Below are 16,505 nucleotides of genomic sequence, written 5' to 3' on the forward strand. Positions count from 1 at the left end.
TGGATTTCCTCCCATCCCTGGACTCCCCCGACCCTGGAAGCTTCTTGCCTTTGGCAGAAACTCCTTCATGTTTGAACTTCCTTCCTTCTGGACTCTCTTTGTCACTAAACGGGAGCCTGGACCTTAGTTATTCCAACTGGTGAATCCTGCAGGCTTTGGTCATGGGGCCATGGGGTCCACGTGGGCTCGTTTCTCTTTAAGATTCTGGCGGCTTAGGAGTAGAGCCCTGTAACACTAATATGCAAGTTCAGGATTGAGAGTCTCCTTATTTGCGGACTCACTGGCTGCTGCTAGGCCAAGGGTATAGCTGGCTTTGCCTTCCATCTCGTTTTAGACCAGTTTTGTCGATAAAGGCCTAAAATTAATGGACCCACTCACCTTTGAAGAAAGACCTGGCCTATTTCACTTATTCTCTGGGAGAAAAGTTTCCCAGGCCTTAGATGGGTGACCCTGGTCAGCCCAAAGGATTGGATCCTGTAGAGTCTAAAACGCAATGCTCTTTCCATATGGAAGCCTCTGTTTTCCTGCATGGCCAGTAAGCCCAGTACTTATGGGCCAAGTAAGGTGAAGTGTCTCAGGTTAAAGTCAAATGTGGGGCTCTTATCTACTAATTGGATTCAGAGAAAGCTGAAGATGAAAGGGGAGGGGCATCGTGAGTGATCAAGCAAACCACTTGAATTTTTTTTCTTAGGGTGACTGTTCATGCATCTTTTAAGATGTCACCCTTAATCTGAACCCACTGTCCAATCCAAATACGATCCCAATAGCACCCTTGGGGGCAGAGCTTCAGGGCTTGGAGCAGAAACAAATGACAAGGCACATGCCCGGCATCACAGGATGTAACCTATCATTTATTTCAGGGTTCCCCAGCAGTGGCCCTGATCCTGGCCCAAGGGATGTTTGGTTGTGGAGGGATAGGGGGCTGTCCTGTGCACTGTAGAATTTTAGCAGCATCCCTGGCTCTCCCCACTAGGTGCCAGTAATTCCCCCAGCCAGTTTTGACAACCTGTCTCCAGACATACTGCTCAGTGTCCCCTGGTTGAGAAGCACTGCTCTAGGTGAATTGCAGGAAGCAAAGAGTCACAGCTGCATCCCCAGGGCCTAGCACAGTGCTGGCCACAGAGGAGGGGCTCACTAAAGACCTGCTGTGTGAAGAGCTGGAGAAGAGTTTGGAGGGGTGCCCGAAGGCCCCAATCTGCAGAGGTGCCTACTGGATTGGCACAGCAGACATAACAATATGTGCTCAGGTCTCCTGCTGCAGGGAATGTGTGGACCAATGGCCACCAGCATGTCTATGTCAGGGCTGGGCTTCCCACAGGTGCTCCCAGCCCATGACCTTGCCTGACAGGGGTACCAATGCAGAACCATTCCAGCAAGACGCAGGACCCCTCCAACAGTGACTGTGGCTGAGGGACATCCCAACAGCCTGACCAAAACTTCCTCTCGCTGCCCACTCCCCCTTCCCCAGGGGGCACGCCAGCACCATGGCCCGAAAGCCCTGGCTCCCTTCTCCAGCTCCTACTCTTTATTCTTCACAGGTGTTTCTCCAACAAATCCCATGCCCACCTAACCCCATCTTGGCATCTGCTTCTTGGTGGGTCTGAACAGCGCTACTGGCATTCTAAAAAGGTGCTTTTGCTCAGCCCCCCCCACCCCCCCACCTTCCTGTGTGATGCCACACCCTAGAGGGTAGCCCTCTGGCAAGCATTATTGATAAAAGCATCATGCACAAACCAATTTAGGCAGGGAGCAAATTCTCTGTCAAAACAAACAAGACATGAGTTTAACTCAATAATAACGCATAAACAACTAAGGAAACCAGACACACACTAACATTTCAATCCAAGAGACTCTTACAAGTTAACCCATTATCAGTTTTAAGGCAGCAAGTAAAGTCATCTGATCCACATGCCTTTCTTCTGCCCAAAGGAAAGAAGGTCAGGGGGCAGACAGGGAGTTGGTCACTGGGAGTCCAGACAAAGCACTTGTCCCCCGAATCCACCCCATCTTGTCTCTTAGCCCCCAAGTATGATCTTAATGCACTTTGGTTTGAGAGCGTGTCCTGTGGCCCCAACCAGCGGCGTCTGCCAGGGGCACCTGCCTGGTCCCAGGCCCCTGGCTCGGCCAGGTTTCCCCTAGGCCAGGCTCTCCCAGGGACAGATGACCTCCTTCTTGACAGCCCGGTCACCCGATTCTCCTGTCCCCATGTCCTCCGAGTCCATCAGGCAGGTTCCACTCTCCATACGCACATCCATTTTGATCTGGAAAAAGCTTCGGATGCAAGAGGAAAGCAAGTGTGGGGGTGCAGGAGGAACAACAAATGGGGAGAATAAACAGACACGCATACCCGCAGACATGTGTGCACATGTACACACATGCACACAACCACAGACATATCGCATAAACTGCATGTGCACACCCACAGATGTGTGTACGTGCATGCATGTGCAGATCTACAGATATTTGTGTGCATATACATGCATGAGGGCACCCACAGACATATGCACACACATACACTCGTGCACACCCCACAGATACATGTGCACATAAACACCGGCACACCCGCAGACATGTGTGCATGTATACACGCATGCACACGCCCACAGACATGTGTGCACACACACGCACAGTGCAGTCCCCTCTGTTTCTTACTTTGTCACCCTCCTGGATTTGAGCCGTGGCAGCTGCTGACCCCCATCCCCCAGGGGCTGCACCTTCCCGTGGGACACAGCGGGGCACCTGGGCGAGAGCCTGGCAAAGATGGGAGAGGCTAAACAGCCTCGTCTCAGAAAACTGCTGAAGGACAGAGCCAGGCGGGCCTTGGGAGGGGCCGTGGGCAGGGGCTGCGGCCCCAGGCAGTCGGTGGAGGCCTCGCTGGTGCCAGCGTGGGAGGGTCCTTGGCAGGCACTGGATCCATAGGCTTCCCCCGTGGAGCTCTCCAAGGCCACCCTAATGGGCGAGGGGCAGATGGTGTTGCTGGGTCTCCGGATGAAGCGGCCTGGCGAGGGGAAAGGCTTCCTAGGAGAGCGGCAGGAGGGGGAGAAGGGGCTGGAAGGAGAAGGGGGCACACAGGTCCCAGTGTACACCGCCAGGTGGGGGCTGGGCGCGGTGTGCTGGCCTGGCTGCAGGGAAGGAAAGAGAGAGCTCAGGGTGAGCTGGGTGACTGCTCAGTGGGCCCAGGGGCTGCCCTCTGCTGACTCACGCCCTGCCAGTGCCCAAAGTACAGGTCCGGTATGGCTAGCCCCTGGGGAGTTGGGAAGGGCGCCCAAAGCCACCTGTGACCATGGCATAGCAGGGCCACACAGAAGCCTCCTGTCCAGGGGCCTGCCTGTCCCAAGCCCTGGCCATGGTCCCCAGACTTGGGCACTTGCCTCCCAGGGCATAGACTGGTCTTCTTCCAGGCCTAAGATGCTGGGGTGTGGCCAGGCTGAATTTCCAATCGTCCCTCAATTCCAGTCCCCCAGCAAGCAATGTTTAGTACCTGCCACTTGCCACCTGCCACCAACCCTTCTCTATCCTTGGTTCCCAATGTAAGGACTGGAGGCATTTAAAGCATTTTTAATAGGGTGACAGAGACAGCAGGAGAAGCCCCAGCTTCTGCCTGGCTGACATTCCATGCCCGAGCCCACCCACCCTAGCCTGAACGCAGACCTGTGTCCACACCGACCAGACCAGGGATGACCTTGCCTCCCGTGAGCAGAGAAGGGTGGCTGGGAAGAAAGACTGAATTTGGATCCTGGACAAGCCAGGAGAAGGAAGCAGAAAATATGTGGCAATGAGGTTACTCATCAGTGTCTCCACCTCTCTGGGCCACTGTGGCCCTGGGGTCCGGGGGCACTAGAGCGGGAGGGCTGGATCAGGCATGTTTTCGACCTGAGAAGCCCAAGGGAGCTCTGACTGAGCTCAAAAGTTAAAATCAGAATTTTCGGGGCAGTCCTCCACTGTCATCTCTCTTCCCGTCCCAGGGTGCATGAGCCCACTAGCTGTGGTTGTTGGGTCCCATCCTGAGGCCTCTGGTGGCCATGCGCCACATCAAAACCCAGAGGGAATGGACCTGAGGATATGCTGGCCCTGGCGGGGAGAGGGGATCCCCTGGGACAGTTGGACCAACACCACTTCCAAGAGAGAACTGGCAGTGACTTCAGTGAAGAACACACCACAGCCACCTGCAGGTCCTGACTAGGGGGACCTGCCCACCCCCAGGACCTGGTCACCATGGGCACTGAGAGGTGGCTGCCTGCTTCTGTGGCCTGTGGCCCAGTTTCCAGGTCACCTGTGTGTGCCAGTCCCAACCTGGAGAAGAAAGGGCAGGCACATCCAAGAAGAGCTTTTGAAGGAAAACAAGGCCCAGGAGGCCACTGTCGGCTTTGCTGTCTGGTGGGTGGGGTCTCCATTCTCTCCCAACTGCCTCCTGAAGTTCAAGGTCAACCAAGAGTCTACAGTGAAACAGCAACTTGGAGCTACTGATTCTGCTTGATTGTTCAGATACCCACAGATCAAGAGACCAGACCTGGGCCATTGGGTTGTTATGCTAAGCTGAATGCTTATTATTGTTAATATGCAGTGAAAACTTAGCAAATGCACAGTTCTGGGCTCAGCACTTTAGGTGGATTATTGCACTTACTTCCCAGAACCATGAGGTAAGGGAGCTATTATCATACCCATCTTACAGATGAGGAAACCGATACTTCGAGAAGCCAAGCCCCAGGGACATGCTGCTGGGAACAGTGGGGCGGGCTTTGAGCTGGGCTTGCTGACTCCCTAGTTTGCACAGGGACTGCTAGCTGGCTGTCTCAGCAGAATCACCCAGGGTGCCAGTTACAAAGGCACATCCGGGCCCCACCCTCGACCCACGGAAGGAGACTCTCAGGGCATGTGATGCAGGAAAAGCACCTTCTAACTGACATCCAAGGTTGTTGTTGTGGCCAGTAAGTCTGAGGAGCTCTGAGCTATGCTTTTAACACTTCCTTTCTATGGGGACATGGTTTCCGCATGGGACAGTGTGCAATGAAGAAGAATAACAATGGGTGGGGGAGAGGCTGGGCCCTGAGTAAGGACTGGGAGATGATTGTTAGGTGAAAGAGTAGGGCCCTACAATTTATTAAGCACCTACTGCATACTAGGTATGCTACAAATCTATAGACACCTCATTTTAGAGAAGATCCATCACGTGGACCCTTCAAATCTGCATCTAGAGGCCAGGGACAAGAGTTAGAGGTCTGAAACATGACAGGAATTCAGTGAGAGAAAAGCTCTCCCCTCTTGGCTCCAAGATGCAAGTGGGTCTGCATGGCAAGGAATCTGGACAGCTTCCAGAAGCTGAGCACAGCCCCCAGCTAAGAGCCAGTAAAAAACCGGAGCCTTTCATCCTACAACGAGAAACTGAATCCTCCCAACAACCGGAATGAGCTTGGAAGCAGGTTCTTCCCCACAGCTTCCAGATAAGAACACGGACTGACGACACCTGAGTGCGAGGACCTTCGCAGAGACCCAGCCACGTCTCACCCGGCCGACCATGAGCTGGTAAATGGTGGGTGGCTGTTTGTGCTAATTTGTTAGGTGGCAATAGATACCAAACACGGTGACTGAATGAGAATTTGATCCCAGGTCTGTGTAACCCCAATGCCCTTGCTTTTCCTGCAGATTCATATTGCCATCCCATTGCCTATGGAGTTTGGGTAGGACTTGGGGGTCCTGGAAAGCAGGCCAAAGCACCAGAACTACAAAATAAGCTCTGTTATGAGAGAGAAAGACAGGTCAAAGTGCTCCTCCCTGAACAAACTGACTGAGAACACCCCATCCTACTTATTCAAAATTTGTGACCAACTCGTTACAATCCCCAACTTACAGATTAAATTTTTTTTTAAAAAAACTGAGGCTCATAGACATGATGCAACTTAACCAAGATCATACAGCTTATGAGCCCCTCCATATACCCCCACTCACCCAATTCTTTGCCCTCTTGCCCATCCCACTCTCCCGTCCCCAGATCCTTCCCCTTCCCAGGATGAATGACAGTACAGGTAAAGTAGGTGACCACGGTCCCGCTTCACACACCTGGCCTGAGAAGGTCCTTTCTTCTAAGCAAATAGTCCAATTGGTCCTGGACACTCCTAAGCAAAATGCTTTTTCCACCCCCCACCCCACCCCCACCCCCACCACCATGACCTTGGCCACTCCCACAGAGGCCTGGGCTTGCACTTAGAGACCCAGCCCTTCCAGCCGAGGCCACATGCACCATTGGTGCGAAGCAGCAAAGCGGTGGCATGCAAGGCACACGGTGAAGAAATGGGACACGCCAGAGACAGAGTGAAGGACAGCTTGACTTGGTTTTGTTTTGTTTTGTGCTGTTGTTTTATTACACATGGGAGCCAACCGAAGTGGGGGAAGGAGCGTGAGATGGAGCGGCCATGTGGACATAGGGACACAGTCACGTGGTTTTTAATGGAAGGCAAAGCAGATGGAGCAAAGAGATGCCGTTTGTTTTCCGTCCAGAAACTGAGCGAGAAGTCGGATGAGACCTTGAGGCCGCCTGCGCTCCGACTTCCTGGGAGCCGGCAGGGGAGGAGAGGGCCGCGTTCAGGGTCAGCGGGCAGCGTGCAGTCACCCCCACCGGTCCCTTCTCACTCACCCTTCCCTCGCTGTCCCCAAAAGCAAATGAGCAAAGCTGGTCGCATGAAGAAAAATCATTTTGCCTACAGGAAACCAAGAGCCCCAAGCTCCTCACAACGGCCTAAAACACTCGATGACCTGGCCTCAGCTTCTACCATTTCCCCTCATCCACCAGGCTCCATCCACCTGCTGTTTTCGTTCACTCTGAGCCATCCCCACTGACGGGCCTTTGCCCACGCAGCCCCCTCTGCCTGGGAAGGTCCCCCTGCGTAGCCCCCATTCATGGCACGGCAGACTCCTTCCACCGTCTGCTTATCTGCCACCACCTTGGAGAGGCCTATGTAATCTACAGACGTCCTCGTCTTGCTAAAACAATATCATATCCATTTCCTTAATACCCCATTCTACACGCTTCGCCACGTCTGTGTTTGTGTCATGGATTGCAATAATGGCCCCAATTCTTTACCCCTCCCGGTCCCCATGCCTCCTGCCATGACACTTTGAAATTTTTCTCACTAAAGAGATAGAGTCTATTTTCCTAGCCCTGGATTCTAAGCTGGCTCAGTTTCTAGCTCTGGCCAACCAAATGAGGTGGCAGAAGCCATGTGCCAGTTCCTAGCCTACCCCTCAAGAACCTATGTGCTTCCACTGAGTCCCTTGCCATCACCACAGCCGCACGCCTAGGCCAGGCTGTTAAAGGACGAGACATGTGAAGCAGAAAAGAATCATTCCACTCATCCCAGCCTAGGCTACCACAGACCAACCCCCAGGCACAGGCATGAACTCCGCCAAGATCAGCCGTGCCACAGAGATGGCCCTATACACATGAGCAAGAAACACCTATTGTCATATGCCACTCTAGCTTTGGGGTTGGCTGTATGCAGCAACAGCTACCTGATATAGTTGGCGTCATTACTTTTTGTCAGTCCCCGACTATAAGCTCCATGAGATAGGGACCATGTCTATTTTATTCTCCAATGCCTGGCACATAGTAGGTACTCAGTAAACACGTGGAATGAGTGAGTCTTCTTGCTGTGCAAGATGGCTCAGAGGCCTGTTCTAGCTCCATGGCCCTCTGACACAGGTGTGTGGGGTAAGCCTGCTTTCACAAATTGCCTTGTAGGCCTCCCAAAGCTAGAGTTTGAATTGCCTGCCCCTCCACCTCTGGCCACAGGGCTGGCCTAGTCTACAGCTGCAGAGGAGGGACGCATCAACATCTAGACAATATCCGAGAGAGCATTATCCTTGACCTTGACCCCTCTTGAAAATGGCACAGATATCTACCATCCCTACTGCCATGAATGAAGACATCAGCCTTTGTTCTTTATCCGAAAATGTGCTCCTCTGAAAGCCATTTCACCTTGACTGCTCAGGAGGTGCCCAGCGACCTGCATCCATAGGGAAGCCCTGTAGCTAGTCCCTTGGCAGGATCTGCCAGGGCTAAACGGGAGAGATGAGGATGGGATGAGGGCTTCACTCAGCTATTTGAAACTAATGTGCCTGAAAGGACAATCCCCAGGAGAGCCGTGGGGGAGCGTGGGAAGGCCTTCTCTGTAATTTTCCAAAGCAAATGGTGGAACGCAAATCACCTGTTTTCTCTGTGGTTTTCACTCCAGTCGTGGTGGGTACACAGCAGCTCAGTCAGGGGCCCTGCCACACACACACACCCCCAGCTCAAGTTGCCATGGTATCAGGAAGCCCACCATTAATGAAGTCAGAAATTGGGGTCAACCTGTCCCTGCCCTGGGCCCCACCAGTGGGGAACGGACTCTTCCAGACTCTGACCCTGCCTTTGTCTGCCTCTCCCAAGGGCACGCCCCCGCCACCCCCAGGAATTGTAGATTCATTTAGGAGGCAGCTCTCTTTTGAGTTGGCTCCTACGGTCCAGCTTGCTCATGACCTGGGTGATATCCACCGTGTTGGCTGCTTCTCGAGCCTTGGCTTCTTCCTCCAGCTGCCTTAGGACAACGGGGCTCGGGCTGGAGCGCAGGTGACGCCGCATAAATGGGAGGCTGGTGCTGGAAGGAGGGGTAGGATTGGTGGTTAGCAGAAAGCCATAGGCTTGCCCGGCAGTGACCCCATAGCACCCGTTTTGGAGGCAGGGCTGGGAGGCCAGAATCTGGACTTGTCCCCTCCTTCTCCTGGTCAACTTCAGGTGGGGCTCTCAGAGGTGTGTCCAAACTTAGTTCTTGGAGCGTGGGACCAGAGCGAGTCCCCACGGCTACCAGATTTTAGGCTAGGCACATGGAAGACAGCCTCAATGGTGATGACTGAACACAGCTACCATCTTTAAAAATCAACCTGTCATCTTAACTTCCCGTAGGCTCTTCCTGAAAGATGGAGCAAGGAGGATTGGGGAACTGGAAGCCCAGGGGTTCTTGCCTCAAGGGAGAGTTGGAGCATTTGTTTTCCAAAGCTGAAGTTCTAGGGAGGAGGGAAAGAGCTAGGCCGTTTAAGAGGTCTAGAATCAATGGGCAGAGCGAAGGGAAAGGGACCCAAAGAGGGTTGGACACACAGACGAGCTCTGTGCACAGGCGCCAAATGAGTCAGAACCTTCTACAGAAGTTAAATGTGGAGTCCTGGGACCAGAGTCTCTCAACCATGGCCTTGGAAGCCAAGGCAAAGTTCCAGGTGTCTGACTGATACTGGGGATAGTGAGCAGGTAAACAACCCAGAGGCTTGGAAAACAAGCATTTTAGCAGCACTGGTAGACTCAAAACCTAGGACCTCCCCAAGTTTCTGGACTACATAAGCCTGCAGAACCCCTTATCTACCGTAGGGAGGAGGAGGGCTCCCCAACAGTAAGTTATGCATGACAGTGGGTCTCCCACCAGCCCTGCCAAGGGAAGGCTTAGAGCTCGAGTGAACTTGTTCTGGAAAAATTAAGTTTTATACATTAAGTCATGGAATAGACTCACACTCACCCCTACACAGTGACAAGCCGAGCTTCCCATGTGACACAAGCGTCCCCAAGTGTATTCCCACTCACAGTAGCAGGGACAGCATCGCCCCACTGCGACACCAAAGCCTAGCGCTGCACCTGGGGTCTAAGGCCACCGCAGCCCTCAAAGTGCCCGGGGTGCCCAAGAGAAGATCCCAGCTGATTTCTCAGATCTGCCTCAACATACAAAATATCTGGAGAGAGCAGTGCGAGACCCCCCCCCCCTTCCTTCCCCACTACTTTCTGGCAGAACTCATGGAGCGATTATGGTCCTTTCTTGTGGCTTAAAGGAGCAGCTTTCAAATCCCCAGGGACACTGAACTCCCTTCCTTCCCAGGTAAACCTAGAAGAATAGCACCACAAAGACCTCCTTTCTCTCCTTTTCATAACAGCGCCATTATCCTCAAGAATGAAACCAAGTTGGGTTTTTTTTAAGTTCCTTTGATGAAGGCTCTGGTCCAACCACCCCCCTTTTGAATTGACTGGCAATACTGGATAAGAGCCCAGCATGGGCTGAGCCAGCAACTGGGAACATTTACTAATGAAGCGGGGACAGGGCTGGCGTTGGCGCTAGGAAAACCGCCGCCAAGGTCCCATGTCTTTGTTCAAGCTGTCGTTTGGTTACCCTTTTGAATCTTCAATCCCCATAGAGCCGCGATTTTCAACTGGTGTGCCGCGAGAGTTTTTAGAACATGTAACTCCTGACTGTTTAGCCAGGGGCCCTGACCTCTTTTCCCTCAGGCTGTCAAATTTAAAAAATGACAACAGCTAACACAATAATAGCCTTCTGGTGTGAATGGCCTGTCTTGAACCATAAACATGTAGGTTCCATAATAGAGTTTCATCTTATTGGTCACGTCACATAATAAAGTTGTGTCTGATTGGTTAGTTCTTGTTACCAGAAATCCTTATATACAAGTAGAGGCACCTGATTTTCCCAAAAGCCACTTTGGGACAAAAAGGGCAGGTAATTTCTATTTTTGTTTTTTGTTTTTTTTTTGTAAATCAATCAAAATTGTACCTATTTTTGTCAGATCGGCAAAAAATATATTTTGTGTGTGTAGCAGAATTTTAGTAATGAATTTATGTGTGCCATGAGACAGAAAGGGTTGAAAAGTGCTGCCAGAGAAGTTTCTTTTTCCCAAAAAAAGAGTTTAAACTGCCCCCTCAGAACGTCATTCCATCCTTTGCCCAGAGGCTCTGCCGGATGAAACCATCTGCATCTCCAATCAGGAAGGTCAGGAAGAAGGAGCGAACTGGCAGGCACCAAAAGGGGTCACCGAGAAGCCTTAGAATGTCACTGTCCGTGTCCCTTTAACAATCTACCATTTTTCTTGGGGTGCAACCTGCTATTCCCTACAAAGCCTTAGGACATTGGAAGGATACAAAGACGTGGCTAAATTAATCCCCCTGTATTGGTTTGGAGACGGAGAAGTGTAGCAATTAAAAAAAACTGATGAGCTGCAAAAACCAAACCTAAAAATTGTTTAATTAAAAAAAATATTTGTGGAAAGTGTAATTATGAGTCTGATAAGACTCTTCCAAACCAGGACGAGGGAAACAGAACTTACTGGCAGTAATGACTGAGGAAACCTTGCTAGGGTGACTTCAGGGTGGTATGAAGCCCATGAGGCCATCATGGCCTGAGATATACTCCCCGGTCCCCAATATTTTCATCCAACAAATAATCTCAGCCATGGCCTTTGGGCAGAGGGAGACCCGTACTTCTCTGTCAACAAAACATCAGGCGACCAGCAATTACAGACCCTTCCACTTGCCTTCTCTTGGTGGTTTCCTGGGGTTCAATAGCTTTGGCCAGCATTTCCTTATAGATTGGAGATTTCAAATAGCGAGCATACGAATCCTGGTGGGAACACGAGGAAAAACACAGTGACGAGAAGGGAAGTGTTCCATCAAATGAACACGCTTGTCGATTTCAAGCCCTCCCTCAGCAATTAGACAAAAGTTAAAAGAATTTGTCCCCTTGTGTGCAAGGCATTTCAGTGTGTGTCCAAAGCAACGGATCTCCAGCGTGGTCCCCATCCTACTTATTCAGAATTTGTGACAAACACACAGATTCTAGCACCTGGTAATGTGCTAGAAATGCACATTCTCAGGCCCACCCAGACCTACCGGGTCAGAAATCCTTTTCCCCTAAATCTAAAGAATTTTCCAAGTCCCCGGGGAGGGAAGGGCTCCCGGCCCCGGAGTATCACCAGCGCAGACCCCTCCCCCAACCTTACCTTCTTCATGAGCATGTAAATGTGGGTTTGCGCGGCGTCCAGCACGTAGCGGTGGGGGTGCCTCAGCCCCTTGACCGTGACGTCCATGGTTTTCCCGTCTATATTGATCCACCGCCTCGCCCCCGGCGCCAGGAATAGCCTGGGGCGGGGAGGGAAATGTTAGCGGAAGCAGCTAAAGCAAGTCGGTACCCCAAAAGCGTGCAGCTGCTTGAGAGGGAGGGACTGGCGCGACTGCCGAAAGCGGTCCCTTTTTAGGAGACATGAAGAGCTTCAACGGGTTGTCAAGCAACACTCCTTAGAAGGAAACAGCCACAGCAGTATCGGGAGCGCGGGTGTTTAACTTTGGTGTCCCCGACGTCTAGGCGACAGCAAAAACGGATGGAGGAGCCCTCGCCGCCAGGGCCCAGAGCCCGGCATGCGGCGCAAGGCCTCTGCCTCGTTCTTCACCAGGATTCGGGCTGCAGCCCCTCCATACATGTGCTCCAGGGCCTCTGCTCTCCTTGGCCCAGGCTAGATGTACCTGGTGATGGGCCTCAGAGGCTGTGACGCCAGCACCCAGCGGACGGATCATTCGGGCACCCTTGCCAGTGGTCCCAGGGAGAACCCACACTGGGCCGCAGCCTGCGGCTCCGCCTGGGATTTCGGGAGCCCTCGGTGTTTCCCACTGGGGCTCGTTGAGGGTCAGAAGTCCCCGCGCAGGTATGGGGCCCCACTCCTGAGCTGCACAGGAAAATTTTGGAACGTGGACTAAGACTACCTAAGTGGGGGGCCTGGGGTGGGGGGGAAGCAGGTGTCCAGGTGGCGGTGGCAGGTCTCCTTGGAGCAGATTTTTGGAATCAGGAGTTGTGCCGGGGCCGCTGTGTGCCAGGCAGTCAAGCGCCGCCGTCCTGGCAGGGGTGTCCCGGGACCTTCCTGAACCGACAACCGCCCCGCACCCCCATTTCTCTTGGTGTGCAGACCTCCCCCCTGGGGGAGGAGGTGGGCAAGCGTTTGAGCGAGTACAGGAGCCTCCAAGTCTGAGATCCAATGCCATTAGCGCCTCTCTGGAAACTGGGATGGCCCATTCGCAGTCCTCGTGAAGGAAGGACACCAGAGGCCCAAAGCTGTGCGTGCTCAGAGGCACGGGCCGTCTGCCTGCTGCCCGTGGCGGTGGATGGCTGGCTCCAGCCCCCACGGTGGTTGGGCTTTGGAAACCACAGCCGAGTGTGTGTGAACTACACGCACCGGACCTGCAGAGCCCAAGACTGGCGCCCAGTGCAGAGAGGACCAGCAGAGATGCGACCCAGCAAGACACGAGCACCCTCCGGGCCAGGGGAGGGGAAGGGTGCAAATGTCAGTGGCCGGCTGTGCGCCTTGGCAGGGCCAGACAGCTCCCCTTCCCTCTCCACCCAGCCGTCAGAAGCAGGACCACCCCTTCTGAATGTACACCCTAGGCTCTAGGATAATTGGGGGGGAGATTTGGAGAGGCAGGCCTGGAGAGGGACAGACTGATTGCTCCATTGAGCAAGTAGAGGCTAGAGCCAGTAACTGCAAAATAATAGTGGCATCTACATTTGTAACCCAAGTTGAGCACTTGGGGGAACCTCCCTTCCCCTCATGGGCCTCATTTCCCTTCCCTAAGATGGCCCGAGGAATAGGTTTTTCACCTCTTCTTCTCTCTCTCTCTCTCTCTCTCTCTCTCTCTCTCTCTCTCTCTCTCTCTCTCTCTCTCTCTCAAACACACACACCCACACCTACCTCTCAGGAGAGACCTAAGGGGATTTAGTCAAAGACAAAGGTATTGTAATTCAGGGTGGCTTGCTTTTTTAACTCCTAAACACATTCCCCCAGGATTGGGGGGGTGGGGGGGGGGAATCCTTCCTTCCACAGCAACAGCAATGAGCTATTTATAGCATCACAAGTGTGGGGGGCAGGGCCTCTGCAACAATGTGGCTAATCCTCACTTGTAAATCTCCTCAGCTTTCTCCTTGACCTTGGACTGATCTCCATACTTCAGATCCTCGCAGGCTTCCCAGAATCCCAGATTCTCCCCTGCACAGGGCCGAGGGGGTCCACGCGGACGAAAGCCAGACAGGAAACAAGTGGGGAGAAGAAAAGAGGAAAGAAAAGAAACGGGTCAGCTGGGATAGATTCGGTTGCCTGGCGTGGTGAACAAACTTCCGTCTATTAAACAAGCCACGGCACACTACGGGCTGCACAAAACAGTAAACGGACACACTCCCAGGGCCCGGGAGCTCGTCCTTAGCCCGGGTCTGCCGCACGGGTGCTCTGTGCGATGCACCTGATTGGCACAGCCATGTCTGCAGCTCCACGCATCTACTGTGATCACGTCTCCTTCCCCAAGGGCGAACATCAACCCCCAGAGGCTGTCATGTTCTTCTTTGCCCTAGAAGTCAGCTATGGCTGATAGCTTGAACAAGTTTGCAATAGAATTGGGCTTGTAAACACGTGTTGCTCTACGACAGGTTTTCCTCCGGAAGGGCCCCGTTTACTTTGCTTGTGTTCAGGGACCGCGTGTGACCTCTGCCTCTTCTGTGCGCAGAGGCCCCATCCGTTAGAGCCCTTTGCAGGGTACACTGCAGCCCACGGGCCTAACAGAGGGGCTGCTCAAGCAGCAATGCTGAGAGGCTGGCTCTCGGGTCAGGGAAGGCCTGGCCACTAGGGGGACTTAACGGAGTGTCAGTCACCTGAGCCAGAGATGGGTGCATATGTGTGCCTGGGTGTGTGTGCAGGTATGTGCATTTTGTGGTATATGTGTGTGTGCATGGACATGCCTTTTGTGTGCGCACGTGCATGCGTGCATGTGTATGAGAATCACAGAATGCCTCTGGGTGGGGAAATGAACCAGAGAAGACCCTTCCTCTCCTTTCACAGTATTTTTTAGAAAGCCCCCAGGTGTTTCAGCTCAAGAAAGGGTGCACAGTTCTAAGCTAGCTGACTGCTTCCCAGAACGCTAGAGGGGTCCATCCTCTGCCCAGGCTTTGGCTTGTTCTTGAGATCGCAGGCATGAGTAAACAGGGGGTGCAATCCACCTCACACCTTACGTGCAATGTAGACCATCCTGTCCATAGCATGAGGCGGCTCGTTGCTTAAGGTTAAAATTAAGTGAGCAATTATTCACAGCAGCCAAAAGGTGGAAACAAACCAAACGCCTATCCATGGAGGAATGGATAAGCCAAATGTGGTACATGTCTACAATGCACTATTATCCAGCCTTAAAAAGGAATAAATTCTGGCACAAAGGACAACTTGGACGAACCTTGAAGACACTGTGCTAAATGAAATAAGCCAAACACAAAGCACAAATATCATAAGGTTCCACTTATATGAGGCACCTAGACATAGGAATTCACAGACGCAGAAGGCAGAGCGGTGGCTGCCAGGAGCTGGAAGGAGGGGAGAATGAGGACTTAGTGTTTGATGGGGACAGACATTCAGTGGGGATGATAAAAAGGTTCTGCAGATGGATGCTAGGGACAATTGCCCAACAATGACAATGTACTTAATGCCACAGAACTGTACACATAAAATGGTTAAAACGGTAACTTGTGTGTTATGAATACTTCACTGCGACAAATAAAACTAAATGAACATGCAGAAATGTGTGCATTAATGCTTACAGCAGCATTATTGGGAATAGCTCAAAAGTTGGGACACCCCCAATATCCACCAACTGCTGAATGGATAAACAGAATGTGGTCTGTCCACACAATTAAATATTATTCTGTCATGAAAAGCAATGAAGCATTATTATGCGCTACGATACAGATAAGCCTTGAAAACACTATGCTAAGTAAAAGAAAATGAAAGAATACTTTTTATAATTCTGTTTATATGAAATGTCCAAAATAGGCAAATCTATGAAAATAGAGTGTAGATTAGTGGTTGCCTGGGGCTAGGGGGTTGGGGGCAGGGAGGAAGTGGGGAACAGAGGGAGAGAGAAGAATAGGAAATGACTTCTAATGGGTAAAGGGCTTCTCTTTGAGGCAGTGAAAGTGCCCTAGAATTATATAGTGGTAATGGTTGCACCACTTTGTGAATAAACTAGAATCACTGAGTCGTACACTTTAAAAGGGTTTGTGGATTATGGCATGTGAATGATATGGTATGCGAATTTATGGTATATGAATTATATCTCAAGTTTAAAATGTTTTTAATTAAATGAGAAACCTGATGATTCACCTGCCTTGCTCATACCTGAAGCCTCAGGAATGTCATGAGATGATCACTAAGTGTACTACATATTTTACTAATGCAGGGAAATCTTTTCCAGATTTTTTTACGAAATAATGCTTGTGTGGGATAAACTCAGGGTGTGGTTTGCGACTTTGCCACTAGATGGCACCCTATCCACTCATTCGCCACTTGCGTCTGTTCGGTGCAGAAAGCGCTCCCCCATCCATCTATACAGGACGGGGTTTTATTACATCACGGTCATTAGGCTTGATTAGAGACAGGATTTTCAAAAATCCATATTATATTGTAATGTGTTGCTCAGAAGGCCAAACAAGCAATACATGTCCCTTGGGGTTAGTTTCAGGCACAACCCCACAGGCAAGTGGGTGTTGGGGAATAAGCAGCGGAGTGCTGAGGCTCCAATGGGGTGCTCCCCAGAGCTGGGGACTTGGTAAGGAAGTAAATGAACCCCATAAAAGTAAATGGTTCAATATACGTGTGGAAGCCGAGGGAATGCTCGGCCTAATGAAATG

At 51.9% G+C, this 16,505-nt stretch overlaps 1 protein-coding gene across 2 annotated transcripts in view; it reads right to left on the reverse strand.

Moving 5' to 3' along the window:
* Positions 1-1,969: 1,969 nt before the first annotated feature.
* The window catches only part of RGS9 (regulator of G protein signaling 9), a 48,180-nt gene continuing 33,644 nt past the window's right edge, over positions 1,970-16,505 (reverse strand). Inside the window, exons 14-19 of one of the 2 annotated variants that reach the window (XM_090291487.1) lie at positions 13,740-13,827; positions 11,797-11,935; positions 11,332-11,417; positions 8,513-8,630; positions 2,653-3,122; positions 1,970-2,271 (exon numbers count right to left, since the gene is read on the reverse strand). In XM_090291487.1, the coding sequence (XP_090147613.1) occupies positions 2,136-2,271; positions 2,653-3,122; positions 8,513-8,630; positions 11,332-11,417; positions 11,797-11,935; positions 13,740-13,827 (1,037 nt within the window). In that variant the 3' untranslated portion in view covers positions 1,970-2,135. Of the gene's footprint in view, positions 2,272-2,652; positions 3,123-8,304; positions 8,631-11,331; positions 11,418-11,796; positions 11,936-13,739; positions 13,828-16,505 lie in introns of those variants that run through there. The other variant, XM_090291488.1, reaches the window with a different exon arrangement.

Source organism: Furipterus horrens, unplaced genomic scaffold (assembly GCF_987537825.1).
Source record: "Furipterus horrens unplaced genomic scaffold, mFurHor1.1.pri manual_scaffold_11, whole genome shotgun sequence".
Lineage (NCBI taxonomy): Eukaryota > Metazoa > Chordata > Mammalia > Chiroptera > Furipteridae > Furipterus > Furipterus horrens.